Source organism: Camponotus vicinus, unplaced genomic scaffold (assembly GCF_025532165.1).
Source record: "Camponotus vicinus isolate PSW18456_S1 unplaced genomic scaffold, iyCamVici1.0 SCAF_10, whole genome shotgun sequence".
NCBI classification, from domain to species: Eukaryota; Metazoa; Arthropoda; class Insecta; order Hymenoptera; family Formicidae; genus Camponotus; species Camponotus vicinus.
Window position 1 is genome coordinate 9,303,613 of NW_028141946.1, and position 18,709 is coordinate 9,322,321.

At 38.2% G+C, this 18,709-nt stretch overlaps 1 protein-coding gene and 1 long non-coding RNA gene across 3 annotated transcripts in view; one reads left to right on the plus strand and one right to left on the minus strand.

Moving 5' to 3' along the window:
- The window catches only part of LOC145960976 (uncharacterized), a 48,433-nt gene that overhangs the window by 28,738 nt on the left and 986 nt on the right, over positions 1–18,709 (plus strand). For both annotated transcript variants that reach the window (XR_014435505.1, XR_014435504.1), the window contains exons 3-5: positions 15,371–15,620; positions 15,760–17,252; positions 17,823–18,064. This is a non-coding gene — a long non-coding RNA (uncharacterized LOC145960976). The remainder of the gene's footprint in view (positions 1–15,370; positions 15,621–15,759; positions 17,253–17,822; positions 18,065–18,709) is intronic.
- On the minus strand, positions 7,171–16,786 carry LOC145960959 (uncharacterized). The gene is made up of 2 exons (XM_083080713.1): positions 16,057–16,786; positions 7,171–11,188 (listed from the first exon to the last, which is right to left on the minus strand). The coding sequence occupies exons 1-2, from the start codon at positions 16,276–16,278 to the stop codon at positions 9,851–9,853; spliced, it is 1,560 nt and encodes a 519-aa protein (XP_082936839.1). The 5' UTR covers positions 16,279–16,786; the 3' UTR covers positions 7,171–9,850.

Sequence of the window (18,709 nt, forward strand, 5' to 3'; positions counted from 1 at the left end):
ATATATTAACATTAATATATTTTTATATTTTATTTCAATTAATATATTTGTAATTAATATATTTAACTGTATTTTATGTTGCTTTAAATTTCATAAAAAATAGAAGGTTTTACATTACATATATATAGACATATATCACACGGTTCTCACACATTATGCTGCGTCTAGGATCCCGAAACATCTCGATCGTGCGCGCAACGCAACATAAACGGCCGAAATTTCATTCTCCGGCTTTTGCGGCAGTAGTTAATCCCGACGTGGCGGCTCTCACTATTCGTCACATAGTCGAGCCGAGTCAACACTCGACTCGTGCGTTTCGGCGCTATAAAAAATAAGCTACTCTTTCGTGTAGACACACTCGCTCTGCGGGGGCCGAGGCGAGGCGAGACGAGGCGATCCCACACAATATTAATAAACCTTCTCTCTTTCGGAGCCGCTCCGAGAAACCTCTCTCCGACCATCTCTCGGTCCTTTTTTCGGGCGAGCCTCGGTAAAAGGGGCTCACGCCGAAACGAGAATGGGCGACCGAGACTTCCAGACAGCGTGGCTCTCGCATGGTCACAGGTGTGCCTTCGGGCTCGTTCGCTTCGACCGCACACATACACACAGACAGACAGACAGACAGAGGCACACTCGCGCGCTACCGAACATGCGCGTATCCAAAAAGCCATTACTTGTTGGACGTTACATCGTCGAACCTTGGTGTCTCTCTCGGTCGTCGTAGTTTCCATCGAGGCGGGCGCGACCCGGGATCGACCTTTGCTCGGACTTTTATCACGAATCTCCCTCGCCCATCCTCCTTCGCATCGCACCGTTTCGAATTCGTCGCGAAATTTGGCCGCGAGCGCCGAAGCGGTTAGCCCTTTAGTTCGGATCGGAACGCGGACCGGACAACAAAAGCGACGTTAAAGCATTCGGTCCGTCGGCAATTTTTTCTGGTTCGATTTTGCGGCGGAGGCACCTCTCGGTGAGGAATTCCATCCATCAGTCGGGCCTAGATTACGCCGCGTTAGTTACAGAGAGAAAGAGAAAGAGCGAGAGAGAGAGAGGGAGGGAGGAGGGGGAGCATGCGTGTGTGCGTGCGTGAGAGATGGAGTGTTTCGAGGGGGGGCGAGGGAGAAGCCCGAATAGAGGTAGAGAGAAACTGGCCCTGGAGTACCTTAAGGCTAGACGCGGCGGCGGCGAGGGAACGAAATGGGCCGAGCGAGCGCGGCTGAGGAACAAAGAGGAGGGCGCGGAGGGAGACAGAGAGCGAGGCGCGAGAGAGACGCGAGAGAAAACGCTCTTGGGATTCAGGTGTTGATGACCAGACACCGCGTCAGCGCGCGAAGCAGCAACGAAGAAGGCGGCAGAAGCAACGCGCCGCGCTGGCGGTGGCTGAAGGCGGGATGCCTTTCATCTTTTCATCTTTGTCTCGTACCTCCGAGGCTCTCTCGCACATCTTTCCGGACGGAGCGCGGCCTGGAGGCTCTCTCCTCTTCCTCGCCCTCGACGAGAGATGCGCGTATACCCACCGAAAAACCCCGCAGCGGGAGCTCGCCTCTCGATGTTTCTCCTATAACGTTTCCTAGACACGTTGGCTCTTCGAATCGCTTCGTTCGACGACGAGGAACTGATTTCGGCCGGATTCGGAAGTCAATTTTATCGCCGTCGCGGTGCCTCCTGTGATATGACATTAACGCCTCCGGTGACTTATGTAAGAAATTTGAGAAGAAATTATTTAATAAATTGTTATATCGATGATATAGAAAAAAAAGAGTATTATAATTGAACTATTTTTGTTTCTTGTTTAGATTTATGTAATATTTTATATAATATTTATATAATATTTTTATATAATATTTATATAATATTTTTCTTCTCAAAAATAGGTTTGCGAGAGCTTGAAATTATAGTCAAAATATATTTGTGAATATAAAATTTCATTTGTTAATTTAATTTGTTTTTAATTCATTTTATACATACAACTATTATACTTTTGCTCAAAAATACGGTTACGGTATTTTTTATTGGTACTGTCGATGTGTATCATTAATAAGTAATCATAATTGAAATATACTTATGAAAGAATTGCTCATTTCCATTGTACTTTCTGAAAGGATTTAGCGAGGCAAAGGCTTGTTAAAAAATGGAAAAATGAGTTAATTATGAAAATTTGTAAAAGCGATATGTCTACAACTACCTACAAAATGATTACATTTGAAGAATGGAAATGAGTCTAATAAACCCGAGGAAGATTAAACGCATTGTTCGCTCGCAAGGGATGCTCCCTTCAAAGTGGAAGGAATCCCGCGAGAGGAGAAAACGTACACTTGCGTTACAAAAGACGGAGAGGTTGTCCGTGGCGTGCCGCGGCGAAATTAGCCAAATTCTCCTTCTCCGTTGAATCATTTGAGGTTCCCGTCGCTTCCGTTGCGCCTTTTGTTTACTCGCGGGACGCGAAAGCGCAACGAACTCCCTGCGGATCCGATGTATACGTACACCACAATCGGGCATAGAACTCTTGGACACGCAGCGGTTTAAGGCTGCCCTGGACGGTACCAGACGGAGGTTCCGACATCGATTTTCAAAATCACGGAGAACCGATATATTTAACTCGCATCAGTTGTTGAAATGTCAAGATACTTTTGACGTATGACGCAAGAATAAGGATTATTAATTTTTTCAAAAATTGTTCTACCTTATTTTTTTCTCAAAAATGAAATCTCGTATTTTATTCTGCACTGTAAAAAAATAAAATGTTAATTATAACATTTCTCACATGTCCCAGAAAGTCCACTCTAAATTTTAAGTTAAAATAACTCATTCGTCGTATGTTACTTATTGACAAACTAAAAATGTTAAATAATTGACACAATACTTTACATTTATTCTTGTTATTGTGACTTTAAGTGTAATGTAAAAATAACATACAAATTAATTAAAAATTACATGAAAAAATAGTTACAATAACTCGTAAAAAATGTTGAGGACATTAACATATAATAGCAATTATTTTAACTAAAATTATTTGTAATAGAAACACTTGATTTTAGTAAATTTGATTATTTTGTATGTCAAAGTTCAAGATTATTTGAAGATTCACTTTAACTTTTCTTAGAATGTTAAACTGACTTTGAGACATGTTGATTGTTTAAAATGATTATGTTAAAAATACTCAAAATAATATTCCATTTCTAAGAGACATGTACAAAGTGTTAAGTTATGAAGTTGACATAAATGTAACACATGAAAACGTTATAAAAATAATAACATATAAGCTGTATGTTAATTTTACATTAAAGTACTAATCAAAATGTGGTAACACAAGAAAATTTTAACATATGGACGCATAATTTTTTACTGTGTGTATTGTTTGTACATAAAATTTTTTTTTCCTCGCTGATTTTCAGATACATATATCGATATTGGCGATAACATTATACAATAATATTATAAAATTCAATTTTTCGACAAGCATCTGTGCTTGATTTGAGATAAACATCGTTCGTAGCGGCCTTAGGTTGATTTTCGACCGGAATGTTTGCCTAGTAACGAGTTTGGTTTCGTCGATTTGCACAATGTATATCGCACCGAGCCTTATCACCGAGTCACGTAGCACTCGCGCGGCCCACGTTGCTTTCAATAAAAGCCGGACAGGTTGTAGAGAAAGAGAGAGCGAGAGCGAGAGAGAGAGAAAGGAGGAGTAAAAGAGGAGCGAAGGTAACGATGAGAGAGGACTAAGAAAGGTAGAGACCAAAGGTAATTCCGTTTGTGTCCCTTTCTATCCTGCAGATTGGCACGTACGAAGCCGCCACGGCTTCGATCCTCCGACTTCGTTGTTTTTCCCCGCATGAATTTGCTCCAAGCCTTGTTAAGTCCTTGCTTTCGGACCGCGTTATAATGGCACAAATAATGACCCGAGCGCGAACGCGCGCTCTCGTAATCTACTACTAATCTAATCGGATAAACGGCCGACTTTCAACATTGATTTTTCAAATTCTGCTTCGATTTTTATAACACATACACACACACACACACACATATTTGCGGTGTGTTAAAAATTTATTTCACATGTACATTTATTATATATAAAAGGAAAAAATGCCCAAGCGAAGCTGTCTCACAAAATTCCCGTTTTCTCTCTCTTCTAAAATTATATGTACAAAAATATTTATTTATCCATATTTTTGTATTACTCATTATACTATTTAAATTGTGCTTATATTATTGGTCTTTAAAAATATTAAACAAAACATTTGCGCGATTTTTCACCGAAGTATAGTATACTTATGTCAAGGATTTAATTTACGACAAGGATTTAATTTATGTCAAGGATTTAATTTACGACTGAATAAATTATTATCATATATCGCTAATGAAAAAATAACCTCGCGAAATATGACAACTATTTTCTATTTTCCTTACAAAAAGATTATATATAGATTTAAAATATTTTGGTTGTGGGTATTGAATACATATTTACATTAAACTAAACAGTAATTTATAAGCGAAAGAAAGAAAATATTAAAACATGAAAAAAAATACATTTGTCGAATCTGATATTTTTTGGGCTTTCTGATTTGCCTGTTTCTATCTACATTTTACATTTTTAAATTACTTTTAATCTCGCTAAAACAGGCATCGTATTTACATCTTATCTCATATTGCGATCCTCTTATCTAAATATTTTACGGCTAGTGCTAGCGATCGGTGCACGCTAAATCGAACTGCTGGTTGACGTAAAACTACTACTAGTCCAGGTGACCTCTAGGTGAGGGACTATACCCTACCGAGAGAGAGAGACTTGTTTGCCGAGCGTTGGCTTAACGAGCTTTATTAACGATAATCGATTCGCGTAGTTATAGAGCGTAACGATTGATCGTACGAGGTCGATGTGCCGCTGTTGAGTTCTATCGCGACTGCTTTGTCCATAAATCGTTCTCGATGGAAAGTAATAATGGCGTTCTATCGCGTCGCCATTATTTAGTCGCTTATGACGGTTTGCCAATCGCGGTATCTCGCATAATCGTGCGCATTTTCGACGTCGGTCCGTTTTACTTTCCTGTCGAATCGAGATACGGGATTATATCCGATAATTCTCGTTGCGATTTGATCTGAATCGCCGCGTTGATCGTTTGCGAGTTTCTCGATATTTTTAGAAATAATTAAGATATTTAGTTTATGTGGAAAGTATCAATAATGTAGGAAATAACGAACGATATATTTATCATAATTCAATAATTTTTAACACGAAAACAATATTTGTTTTTAAATTATAATCGACAAATATATTTTTGACACATGGTTTGAGAGGATTTTACAAATCATTTGCTGCAAATACAATTCAGTAAACATTTCTAGATTTTATTTAATTAGATTCATTGGACAAATATTTAAAATTAATATTTAAAATATTCAATATTTAAAAAAAAATATTTTATCAATTTTATTTAAAATATTCAATTTTATTTAAAATATTTAAAATATTCCGAAATATTTCATTGTCAAATATTTAATTTTAAATATTTGTCCATTCATTGGACAAATATTTAAAATTAATATTTAAAATATTTAATATTTAAAAAAAAATATTTTATCAATTTTATTTAAAATATCAATTTTATTTAAAATATTTAAAATATTCCGAAATATTTCATTGTCATTTGAGAGAAGAGAATCGATACGAAAAACTATTTACACTCTCTCGCAATCTGTATCTTATACTCCTTTCATTGTCAGATGTATCGCAGGACGCAACGAGACCCACCAACGAGCGTGACTCGCTGAAGTAGTCCTTATTAAATCTTCCCCCGTCTCCATTAGAGGCAGAAATTACGGATAATCCTTTTTATTACGCACGCTACGCGGACTCTCATGGAAGGAGAGCGCAGAAAGGCAGCCGGGTACGTTGAAAAAAAGTCGGGATGGGTCGCGGCCACGGTTCGACGCGGCATGGTGGTCCGCGCTTCCCATTCCCGACAACAAAGCGCTTTTAAACAATCTCCATTGTGCCCGTAATCCCGAGCCATGCGTGAAATCAACACGTTTTTCCACTTAATTGACAAACACACGCCTCTCTGTCCGTGTATTCCCGACGAGCACCTATCAAATATGACTTTATAACGGTTACGTATCTCGAGAATATGCGTGTAACGAGTAATGTAACCATGTTATTTTTCCATAAATGTACTAGTCCATGCCACACGATCATAGGTTGGAGCAGAAGTGAATCCCTTGGATTTTCATCAGCTTGAGACATGCGTTGTGTATAGATGATGATTGTAAGAAATACTAAAAGAGTTTCTGTTAAGGAAGCTTGCAATATACGTGAGATGTGTTTAATATTGATTCTTTGAAATTAGTTTTTTTTTTCGTCGTTAAATCGGACTTTTTAGAAAATCTATAAAATTATACTTTTTCTTAAAGTTTAATCTGATCTTGCGATAGATATAAATTTTGCAAATCATTAGTATGCTGTGTGATATATGAACACTTTAAATCGTTTTTAAAAGTTTTTGGAATCTTAGAAATTCATTATTATATGTTATTATAAAAAGTAAAAAAAAAACAAATCTTAATTTCTAAAAAAATTTATATATATTTATATATATTTTATTGTTAATATATATTTTACTTTTGTTTTTTAATTTTTACAATATAAATTCAAAATTTTCTTAGCGAAAAATATACATGTGCGTAGTTTCTGTCAAAATATATGAAATTCTTATTATAGAAGAAAAAAGATAAAAAGTCAAAAATGTGCATAAATCTCGAGGATTGCTTAATTTTGAACATTTGAAAATTTATTAAAACAAATATAAGATATAACATTAAATATGAATATTATAATTATATCGATAAAAAAGAATACCAATTAAAAAATAGATATTTTTATATTTTTGAAATTATATTTTTGAAAGAGAAGAAGGGAGAAGGCAGTGGTCAGACACAAAATATATATAAATTACCTTAAAATGAAATACATTTTTTTCAAATTAAAATGTCTAGGGAAAAATTAATAAGCAAATGGGTGGAAAATGTCCTGTAAATATGTATTTATGAAGTTTCCATTGTGGATGACATTTAAAACCATAAATTTAATTTATAAAAATATATAAAGAGTGAATGACGACGAAGGATAAAATTTCAAAGGATTATTCGGTAAAAGAATCAAAGAAACAACACTCATTTTTAGATATATCCTTATTTTACGTATATACAATAATTTATTTCGCTACTAATCGTTTCTACATTTACAAATCGTTTTCACTCGAGTGAGTATAGAATACAGATGGATGCACAAATGTACGAATGTAACGAGCAGCCTCTTCTTTTAATGAACGCGAGATTTTGAATAATTAAATTGATACAATTAGAGATCGCATTATTCAGTGACATTGATGTAGTTTCAAATTTTACAAATTTCATATCGATCTCTATTAACTGGATATTTTCCGTATAAAAGGAATCAAGCGCCTTCGTGCTTTTATATTTTGATAATATGAATCTAAAATATAGATTTTTGGACATTTTTTTTTTTCGAGAAAAGAATATACGATGTAGGACTTCATGTCGTAAAAATAATTTACAGTGTAATAATGTGAATCTTAATCTACTTCTGAAATCGATGATTGGTTTTCTTAAAATTTAGTGTTAATAAATTATTTATACATTAATCTATAAATATATATTTACATTTTTACAAAAACAAGTGAATAAATACACATGGAAAAAAAAACAAATTAATAAATATGTTACATTCATTGTCCGTTACCGGATTATTATAAAAAATATATATAATAAATTTTTTTATAAATATTCTTGAGAAAAGAAAGAAATTTGTAGATTTCATCGATTAGTTAAATCTGGGGTACTTGGTTCCTTTTATATAAAATACTCCAATTAAATGTAATTACAATACAAAAGCAATATACTTTGGCATTCATATACAAAATATATCACATAAAATGTTACAAAGTGTGTGTGTTTTCTCCGAAACTATTAAAGGTAGCGAGGATATTCTGTTCTATTCTTTCTTTTTTATGGTTTGTTGGGACCTTTTAAATGACAGACAGGGTACCGCCGTCAATCTCTTAAAAAAAGACGATACCTCATTTTTTAAATGGAATAGTAAATGTAAATTTCTGCATTTTTAAATAGATTTCTTTTAATATGGCAACATTTATCTGAAATATTTTTTTATATATCTTACATAGTTAAAGAAAAGCATTCTTCGTTATAATTATTTAACTATGCAAAATATGAAAAAACGTTTTAAGTAAATATTGTCATGTTAAAAAAGATCTGTTCAAAAATACACAAATTAATACGCTACTTTAAAATAAAAAAATAAAGTATTGCCTTTTTAATCTTTTTTTTAAGAGATTTGCGACGGTTCCCCATCTGTCATTTAAAAGGCCCCATAAAAATTGCAAAAAGAATATCCTCGCTACCTTTAATAATAGTTTCGGAGAAAACACCTTATAACACCTAATGCGATACGCCTGTATATTGCAAAGTTAATTTTACACTGTTAAATTTATATATTAAATCTAACGTTGGTGTTTCGTGCTCGCGCCCGCGCCTAATCGTTTAGAGATCGTCTAATTAGTTAATTACATATTTTCGGAGTATCGCGGTTGACAATAATCAACTGACCGCCTTCGCGTGTCATAAAATAGCCGTAGATTACGAGTAACTATAACTGTTAACTGCCCGGACAGCTCGTAAATTTCTCGAGACCAAGCGACTCCTGCGACGAAAACCAATATCAGCAAGCAAAGCTTTTATCTCTCGATAAAAGAAGACGGTATTTACGAAATGAGGAACTCTAACGCGTTGTCTATACGATGTCTCCCTATGATTTGCGTCACCGTTCGCGAATTGGACAGAGGATCGCAGCGATTACATCTGATCGATTGCGTCGCGATTCGAGGCGAAGGACATCCACGATCATTTCATTTTTAAATCCCCATTGTTTTGCTGGACAAGACAATGTCGATTTCGAGAAGCTGTAAAGAGCAACTTTTCAGAGTCGAAGAGATTCTCGCGGATCCTTCTCGACGGATTCTCGTAAGTACAATACATTACGCCTTTGCTTATCTAATTCGGTATCGAAACGGATTTTTTCACACATTTCTAACGAGGGAGAAGTAACACACATCCACTTTATACATATGTATGAACATTAGACCCGATTCGGTCACAGCTGTAACGAGGGAACGTCGTCTGTCTTGTCGTTAGAGTGGTAAGAGTTTCTCTCTCTTTGTCTTCTGGAGGATATTAGATAAGCGAAGGCGCAATACAGGGTATTACCAGGCGTATACAGGGTGTCCCAGACTTAACGAATCAGCCGTTAATGGTAGATTCCTGAGATCATTTGGAGACGAAAATTCTAATACCAAAATGTTGAGGAAGACTTCATAAAAATGTCCAAACTACTGACTACTGTCGCACGGAAAACACAATCGCGCTCACTGCAGAATCCTATTTTTTATTTTATATTCATCCCTCTATCGATATCGATATTATCGCGCTGTACGCGAGCTCCTTGATGCGCTATGTCCCTGAGCAGGAGAACGTAACGCGCCGATTGGTGATCTTTAATCTTTTATAGCGCCGAAACTACATCTTCCTCAACAATTTGGTATTAAGATTTTCGTTTCCAAATGACCTCAGGAATCTACCATTAACGGCTGATCCGTTAAGTCTGGGACACCCTGTATACACGGGTGGCATAAAATATGTGTCTGTGGAGCGCGGCGAAGGGAGGTGATTCTCTGAATTTTGGGAACGGACGCTCGTAGGACGTTTCTTGTGAACTTTGTTCGGTTATTCCGTCCGATGTAACGAACCGACGGGCAGGTATTCAGGTGGCGGTGCCGTACGAAGGCCTCTGAACTCCCGTGGTCGCGATCGACATGGTGTACCCGGCGTAGAGCGGCCTCGGGACGAGGAGCGAGGACTTTTTCGCGATCGACTCGTCGGGCAGCCTCGAGCTGGCCATCTCCTCGTCGCCGACACCGGCATTAACGCCCACGCCACCACCGCCATCGCCGTTGCTCTCGTTGTTATCATCGGGCGCGATGATGTTCTCGATGGTGAAGGGTTTCTTCACCCTCTTCTCGGGATTGGACGTGGTCAGAAGGACCGTGGCCGCCACCGGGTCCTCGCGACCGGAGGGCAACTGGGTACGCTCGACCTCCACCACCAGGCTCGAGATGGGCGACAGGTGGCGATAGGACGACGACGACTTGGACGCGTGCGAATTTGGCGAGATCGGCGACGTCGGCGGTGGCGAGGCGGCGACGGGCACGACGATACTCCGGTAGAGATTCATCCTGGACGACGAGGACGAGGACGAGGGCGACGAAAGCGGCTCCTCCTCGAGTTTGTCACGACTGTAGCCGGTGATCTCGTAAGCGCTCTCACCCGCGAAGACCGTCTCGTTGTCCCTGGCGACGATTACCGGCCCGTTCTCCAGCGTACGATCGCCCCGGCGCTCGTCCCGGATCTCCCGCGTCACCGGATGAATGGTCTGCGACCTGTTGACGGTGGTCTGTTGCAGGTACGGCAGCTGCGACACCGCGTACGACGGCGAGACCGTCGGGAAGCCGGGGAAGTTCCAGGAAGCGGCAGAGTGCAGCAACGCGGCTGCCTCGTACGTCCTGAGGATCTCGTTGCCGCCGTCGGTGCCGCCCGTCAGTCTCTGCCTGACCTCGGGTGACAGCAAGTAGTAGCCGGCGGTGACGGCTTCCGGGGCGGCCGGTCCGGTTGGCAGACCGGACGTGCCGTCGAAGCGGCCGAAGCTGGCCGCGCCGGCGAAGTCGCCGTGATTGGCGACCATCATCCGCCTCTCCTGCATCTCCCAGCGGAGAAGGTCGTCCCGCAGACGATGGAGGTTCGCCAGGCTGAGACCGTTGCCCGAGCAGGTCGCGCCGGTGTCCCCGACGCCGATCCCGCCGGTGGTCGCGACCGGTTCCGGCTGCGGCTGCGGCTGCGGCGGCGGCGGAGGCGGAGGCGGCAACGGCGGCGGCATCGCCGAGGCGAGGGCCTGTAGCTCGGACTTGAGCAGCTCTTTGTCCGGCTTGTGCAGCTTGAATCGTTTCCGTCGGCGGAGGAGCGAGCCGTTCTCGAACATGGACAATGCGGCGGGATGCAGCGCCCAGTAGGCTCCCTTTCCCGGCCGATGCGGACCGCGCGGCACCTGAAATCCGGTCATTCGGTTTATCACGTCAGCGCCGGCTTATCACTCGCCGGGTGAGATTCCGTCTGGGTCTGGGAGAAGAGAACGACAGCGTCGTTTGCGTTAAATATGCGTCTTTTATCGCTGTATCTCGTAGCCAAAGTATTCCCTGTGACAAACTTTTCAAAAGTAATACGTGTACCGTTTCGGAAAAATGCGCTCTCATGCTCATTAATTTGATAATTCCAGACTGGCGTACTGCTCTTCTTACTATCGCGTGAAGGAAACTAATTTAGAAATAATTCTCTTGAATTTTTCGTGTACAATAAATGCAAATAATCCCGAAACTGTGCGTCTCGAATGAGCTACTTAAGAATCAAGCGAAATTAATAACATGTATACTGACATTTACAAAGATCTATCTAATTTTGAATCGCTTAAGAGACGCTTTGCACGATGACAAAATTTATATCAGCAACCTTGTTTGTGCAAGAAGCTTGTGAAAATTTAGCGCTGTATGAACAGTCGAATGGCAGCTCGATCAGCACGCGATGGCGAATAACGTGATAATAAAACAAATTACATGGATTTTGCATTGAGTCGTTATCAATTTTGAGTCAAACATTTATTTGTGACGGGCTGCTGCTTCCAAATCTTATTCTAAGCTTCTGATGAGAAATTACAGTCGCGTCAAAAGAGCTTCAGGATTCGATGCAAATTCGAAATTGCATCTGTTGAGACCCTCGCTTTAATAAACGAACTGTCACAAATGTCTTTACTTCCGTAAGTAAGCGCATTTCACACTTAGAATATATATATATATTTACATTTAATATTCATGGATCATAACTTAAAAGCGTGTCTGACAGTTTGACAGCTGTTTATACGAAAGATTAAATACAAGATATAAGATAAGAAAAGAGAGGGGGAAACAGAGATTATATAATATTCAATTGAACAATATAAAAAAAAAGTTTTTAACTTTTTGAAGGAGAAGGCAACAATGTACCAATATCAAATACGATACAAGATAAAATCGATCCTTATTTGCATTTAATCATCATTATTCATTATAATATAATAATAATTGCTTAAAATTAAAATAATTCAATAGGAACAGAAGTTACATCCTTATGTTGACTGGAAAATTCGAAATTAGGTTTAGATGCTATTTCGAAAATCCACACGTTTGTGGGAGTCGCGCCTTAATTGATATCTCTGATGAGCGATCGGGGACGCCGGCTATCGGTGGGAACAATGTTTGAGGCAATTACGCGAATCTCGTAAGGCACGATCGCTCATGTTACATACTCAGGCTCACCTATAGCCCGTGTTTTTCCCCTTCATCCCTACGGAAAGGCGCCTAGTGCGCGTCGTCCACCGCGATAGCCGATATAAAGGCGCAGGCCTTAGCGGCGATTGATGAGCTGTAGAGAGCCGGGGGTTCATTACTTGGCCAGGAACGAACAGGTTTTACATTTAATAACGCGAAACGATTATCTGCCGATCGGCCGAGTTAATTCGATCGGAAAGGCATAACCTGTTGCCCGGACAGATCTCGCGCGCGCAGAGGGAAATATATTGCCGTCGCTATTATTAGTACCACGCCTCGACAAGAGGTCGAGACGCGAGATCGGCGTTCGCATCTTTTGCGCCACTTTTCTTTCTACAGTTAACTATGGCAAACCTCGATCTCGAGTTGCATTTGCGCGGGAGACTGCGAAGGAGATACGTTCGAATGCTGGAGCAAATTCGAGCGATTTTTATTCGATATCGTGGCATCGAGACAAAAAATTTCTTGCATTTATCGAAAGTGGCATGTCGCTGTACTCTTGAAAAAAAAAGCAAAGTTGCAAGATATTTAAATTGTTTAATAAAATATTACTCCTTTTACTCTGTGTATTATTAGGCTCGATTACGCAATTGTATTCACGTTTTCGGATTATTGATGTCGATTTTTAGCATTATCACAAAAATATAAAATTCTTTTACAAAGGATCGTGAGAATAAATCATATAAAATAATAATAAATAATGGCTTAAACCCCGACGTGGATGTTAAAACGTTAAATTACAAAAGTGAAAGAATGTCAAAGGCACAAATAATATAAAAGTTTTAGCATTATGTTTATAGCTAATGCATTATAAATTTTATAGACTTAAATTTTTTTATAAATAAAATATTTCAAAATAGTAACTATTAATAGATATAATATAATGTCATTACGACCACTAAAAAGACAATCATAAATCTCTAGCGGAATATGTATCTTATCTTAAAATGTGAATATTTTTAATTTGTTGTTTTGAAGAAGCCGGTAAGGTGAACAGATTCAAAATTTATATAATTATTAGACCCGTATTTTATTGATATTTAAAATGGAATTTATTGTTTTCATTTTCAATTACAATTTGATGAAATTATTTTTTTTATATATGAATTAATTGATCAATTTTTAGTAGATGTTTTCATTTCGGAAATTTGACTTGATGTTTTTTATTGTAACTTTCGCGACATTCAAATTTAATTTAAATAATCCTACTCTAAGTAAAGTCGATCCGATTTTAAATAAAAAATATAATCTTATAAGTCTCTATGAGGAGATATTTGCAAGACAATTGTCAGATTGTAAAATCGTTAAAGAAATTAATTTCAAACTAAGATTGAAGAATTGTGGTAAAAAAAACAAATAAATGTAGCATAATCTATTATAATATGTGTGCATTTATGCGAATAATTTCATTAGTTTCATTCGTTTATACGATCGATACCTCTCTCTTCCGGAATAAAATTTCTCGAAAATTTCTCGCAAAGACATTATTACTTTCCGTTTATGGTTTTACGCTTTCTAGCGACGATAATTATTATTTGTTACAAATAGGGCCATACACAGGGTAAAATTTATCCAATCTACGAAAACAAAATTATTTTATATGCTTTGATAAAAATACTTTGCGTGTTTTATTTTAAGATTGTTTGGTTCAAATTGATTAACTTGAATTTAAAAGTGTAAATAAGAATAATTGTTGAGAAAATATGGATGTACGTGTAAATGTATATCTATGTAAATAGATACAGAAAAAGCAATGTTTTCTTTTCTCTCAAGATAATCTATTTACATAGATTATTTCGAGAGAAAAGAAAACATTGTTTTTTTGTATCTACTTGCATAGATTATCTTGAAAAAAGAAAACATTGTTTTCTCTGCAATGTGATTTTTCGATTCTATAAAAACTAATAATAAAATATAAAATTATAAAGTTAATTTTATTTATGAAATCTATAACTTGCATAAGCTTTTAAGTATAAAAGTAATTCAAATTAAAAGTCTACAGTTTGAAAATACTCGAAAAAGACAATTTTAATCGTATTTGATGCATTCTAAACTTTTGCATACATAAAAATAAAAGCTAATGTTCATTAAGTAAATAAATTTCAGAACCGCAATTGTCTGAACTTTTCATGTAGTTTTCATTAAATTCTAATATATGTATTAAATTTTATATTTAAAATAATATACATCTTTTTTTAAACTCAACATACATAATAAAAATATTATATAAATAATATGACCTTTGTCAAAACATAATAGTGTTCAAATTAATTAGAATGAATTAGAAATTATAATAGAAATAAAAATGAATTAGAAATTATAATAGAAATAAAAATGAATTAAAAATTATAAATATATTGCTTGTTATTCACAAACAATATTTCGAGGAATTCTTGCATTCTAAATTCTCAACAATTAATTATATTCTATTATGTTTGTAACGAATATATGTCTGTAATGAAAATATTCTTAAATCAACGAACATGTGCAATGTGCATATGAGACAAATATATTAATCATAGAATTATTATTTATTATATTATAATATGAGACAGTAAGTGTAATATAAAGGTTTAAAATATTGTTACGATTATAATTATCGCGTTTCTTAATATTCGATTATTTTTCCATATGATTTTCATATCAAATTATGTGGGAGCTTTATTTCAAGAATTCTGGCTTCAAAAATCACACTAGATTAATTTAAAGATTTAAAGTAAGTGTTTCATAGTAAAATGTTTCATAAAAAGTCGCAAATCGAAATGTTAATGTCTCTGATAAAATTCATTTGCGGTCTTTGCGATTGAATGATTTTTGCATTATATGACACGGCGCGAAATGTGTTTGAGGAACTGTTTTACTTTTTTTAGGAGGACTCCCTTCACCCCTCCCCCCGAGAATCGGGTGACAGGCGACGAAAGAACCGGCATTCTTTCGTATAATTTTGAGGAACCGCGTGTAAAACGCGCCATGACGGTGATCGCGCGGTCGCACACGTTGGCAGGTGCGAAACAGATGGCCCGATAATACAACAACCAGACACCTTGCGCGTTGCGTCGTCGCTCCCGGACGGACCCGGACATTCGCGTTGAAAAGACAACATCGCGTCAGTCATAAAAGGTAAGATCCGTTCTCTGTGCTCCATTCGCCATGCTATTCGCGATGTCTTGACGACGCTCTTGAACGTGACCGCGATTCGCTAGGTGTTACTTTGACAATATTTAAATTGACGTTCAGCGGTTTGCCGTTTTTGTTTCAGGCACAGACGAAGAGGGAATTAATTCTTGTTCATCGAGATGGCGATCATTGTTTCTCTTCATCTACAAAGGAGTTTTCTAAATATGTTTTTATAAAAATTAAATTAAATTAAATTAAATTAAATTAAATCAAATCAAATCAAATAATAAGCTTATTCAAGACCGTGTTTAATAAAAAAAACATTTTGCAGCAATCTGGTATTATCGAATCGACGAGTATTATCGGAGAAGCTTGATCTCCGGACCAACATCGATCGGAACGAATCGAAACGGGCATGGATGAATACGGATGGACTAACCTTGATGAAGCAATCGTTGAAGGACAAATTGTGCCTCAAAGAGTTCTGCCATCGTCGCGTGTCCTTTCTGTAGTACGGGAAGCGGTCGGCGATGAACTTGTAAATCTCGGCGAGCGGCAGCATCTTGTCCCTCGACGACCATATCGCCATCGCCGTCAACGATATGTAGGAGTAGGGCGGTTTCTGGTCACCGTAGGTATCGCGCGAGGGTCGCGGCATCATCGACGTCGGGATCGACGCGATTCCAAATAGTCAAATTAGCGTCCACGTCAAAACCCACTCGTCTGGAAGAAACGTCAACGCGACGTCCTCACACGTTGCTCGACACTTCCCGGGATCTTTGCCGATACTCGCGCGCCAGCATCCTCCGGACCGCGAATTGGCGGCGGGAGCACCGGAACAGCAGCTGCTCTCCGGGGACGAGGATCTCCATCGGACCCAACCTCGGGCCGAGGCCCGCGCTATTACCGCGCACGTAAATCACAGTATATCACAACAATCCGGACGACGATTTAGGACTTGAACACTGCTCCGGTTCCGACAAACCCTCGTTGCGCTATTCCGCAATTCGGGGAAGAGACCCCCCGAGAGCGCACGCCCAGGCACGCCGAGTACCCGTGATCGCGTCTCCGCGGATACTGCGGCCGATCTATACCCACACCCCCGCAACGGGCTTCCCCTACCCGCGACCTCCCGGCACCGCTGTATCCCGGATTGGAGGCAGTCGCGGATCGCGTTCTCGTCCGGTTCTCGCTCCCAGTTCGTGCGACCACCTCCGTCCAATGGCGCAGTGGCTCTCCCACCTTCCCGAAGGAGGTTTCCGCGACGCGAATAGGGCGTCGTCTATCCATTCGAGCGGATGTCGAGGGCGTGTTCTCTCGCAAACACCGCTGCTTCAGACCACCTCCCTCGAACGAACGGGAACAGCCAGTGCGTCGGCCAATCCGGTCGAGTGTCGCGATCGACCTCGCGCGCGCGTTCACCGCGACACCGTGTATGCACCGCCGAAGTACGGCACCGGGTACATTACTACTCCCCAGAGGGTAGGACGAAGAGAGAAGGCCCTGTCTTCCGCGCGTCGCGCATCGATCCGCCAGCATACTTTCGTTCCGAGGATTGAAAGCGGTGCAATTTCGCGTTGAGTCTAATTCTCTCGTATTGAGACGGCGGCGTCTGGACCCGTTTGGAGAACTAGAGTAAAGTTTTTTCTCATTTAGTTTGTACGAGATCAATTGTCGTTATTTAATTTCGATTTTATGATATATCCCAATTCATATAGATATTTCTTTACATTCATCTTATTATTTATCTTATTATTTTTATTATTTATTTTCTCACTTGTTTATTTTATTAATCTTTTCTGAAGAACGACAATTAATTTCACAAATATATGTATAATATATATATTTTATTTCTTTAACAAAATATATATACTATCTCGTAACAGTCTCTTTTTTGTATTTTCGTAACGACAGTGTTGCTGTCATTACGTTCATAAATAAGATAGCGACATTTAAAGTTACATAGTGAACATTAGCTTCGAAATAACTCGAGATTTACTGAGCAAGAGATAATAAAGCTAAGCGAACAAGAGGACTATTACGAACATTATCGCGTGGTTCAACCATCAAATCTGGTTGCTAAAATCGTATTGGTCTCAACCCTGTCTCGGTGAACCATGCGAGCATCAGCACAACCATGTTTAGTATTATTAGCGATATTGCTGTATTGTTTATCGAAAGAACATAGGAATCTTTTTTTCCTAGTTAATATGATCAAAGCTAATCTTGATCGACAACCGGCGATGAACCTAAAGGTAAAGCAGAGAAAGGGGTGGGAGAAGATAAACACCAATCGGAATAAAGCGTCTTCCTCGCCCGTACTTTGTTGGCAAGAGGCGTGTCGCTACGCCTCGTGCTTCACCGACAAAATGGCAATTCTCGTTGTTCATATAATGTATACTAAGCTTCACATTCATGAACAAGTCGGCCAGAGGCATTTTCGAAAGGTACGCATCATGTCTAAACAAAAAGATTCATAATAATGACAGTAAACAACTCGCAATATATAATTGGGGTGACTCTCTAGCGTTTAACTTGTCATAATTCAAGTATCTTAAATAAGATAAGTATATATTTATTCTGTATGAAACAAATTTATAAGATTTTTGTTTTCTGTAATTTAGAATTAAAAGTAAAATTTTCTTTAATCGGCTTATTTATTTTAACAGAATTTCGACAGATTTATAAGGATATGTAGCAATTATATTATTATTTATTATTATTATTTATAAGCAAATGTAGAAATTGGAAAATGCAATAATTTCTTTCGGAAACATCTACTTAACATTGTTTAAATCTGTATAATTAAAATATTAAATTTTAGGAAGGGTACACCTCATATATAATATATATGCTTTATTATTTTTTCTAAATTTATAATAATTTAGTTTCTCTTTTTATGTCGTGGGAGAACTTTATTAACTCTATATATAATATATTGATATCCGTGCTATGTACTATATTTGATGTGATCTTATTTCATCATGGGATGAAAATTGAGGATATTTTTTGTGTAATATTGTGAGCATTATATTATACCAAAATAAGATGTCCACATTTTTTTTAAATACCATTAATCAGATTAGAAAGAA

Coding starts and splice junctions, on each gene's coding strand:
- LOC145960959 (XM_083080713.1), bottom strand. CDS start 16,278: ATGATGCCGCGACCCTCGCGCGATACCTACGGTGACCAGAAACCGCCC. Junction 11,189..16,056: donor TCAACGATTGCTTCATCAAG/GTTAGTCCATCC, acceptor ACCGGATTTCAG/GTGCCGCGCGGTCCGCATCG.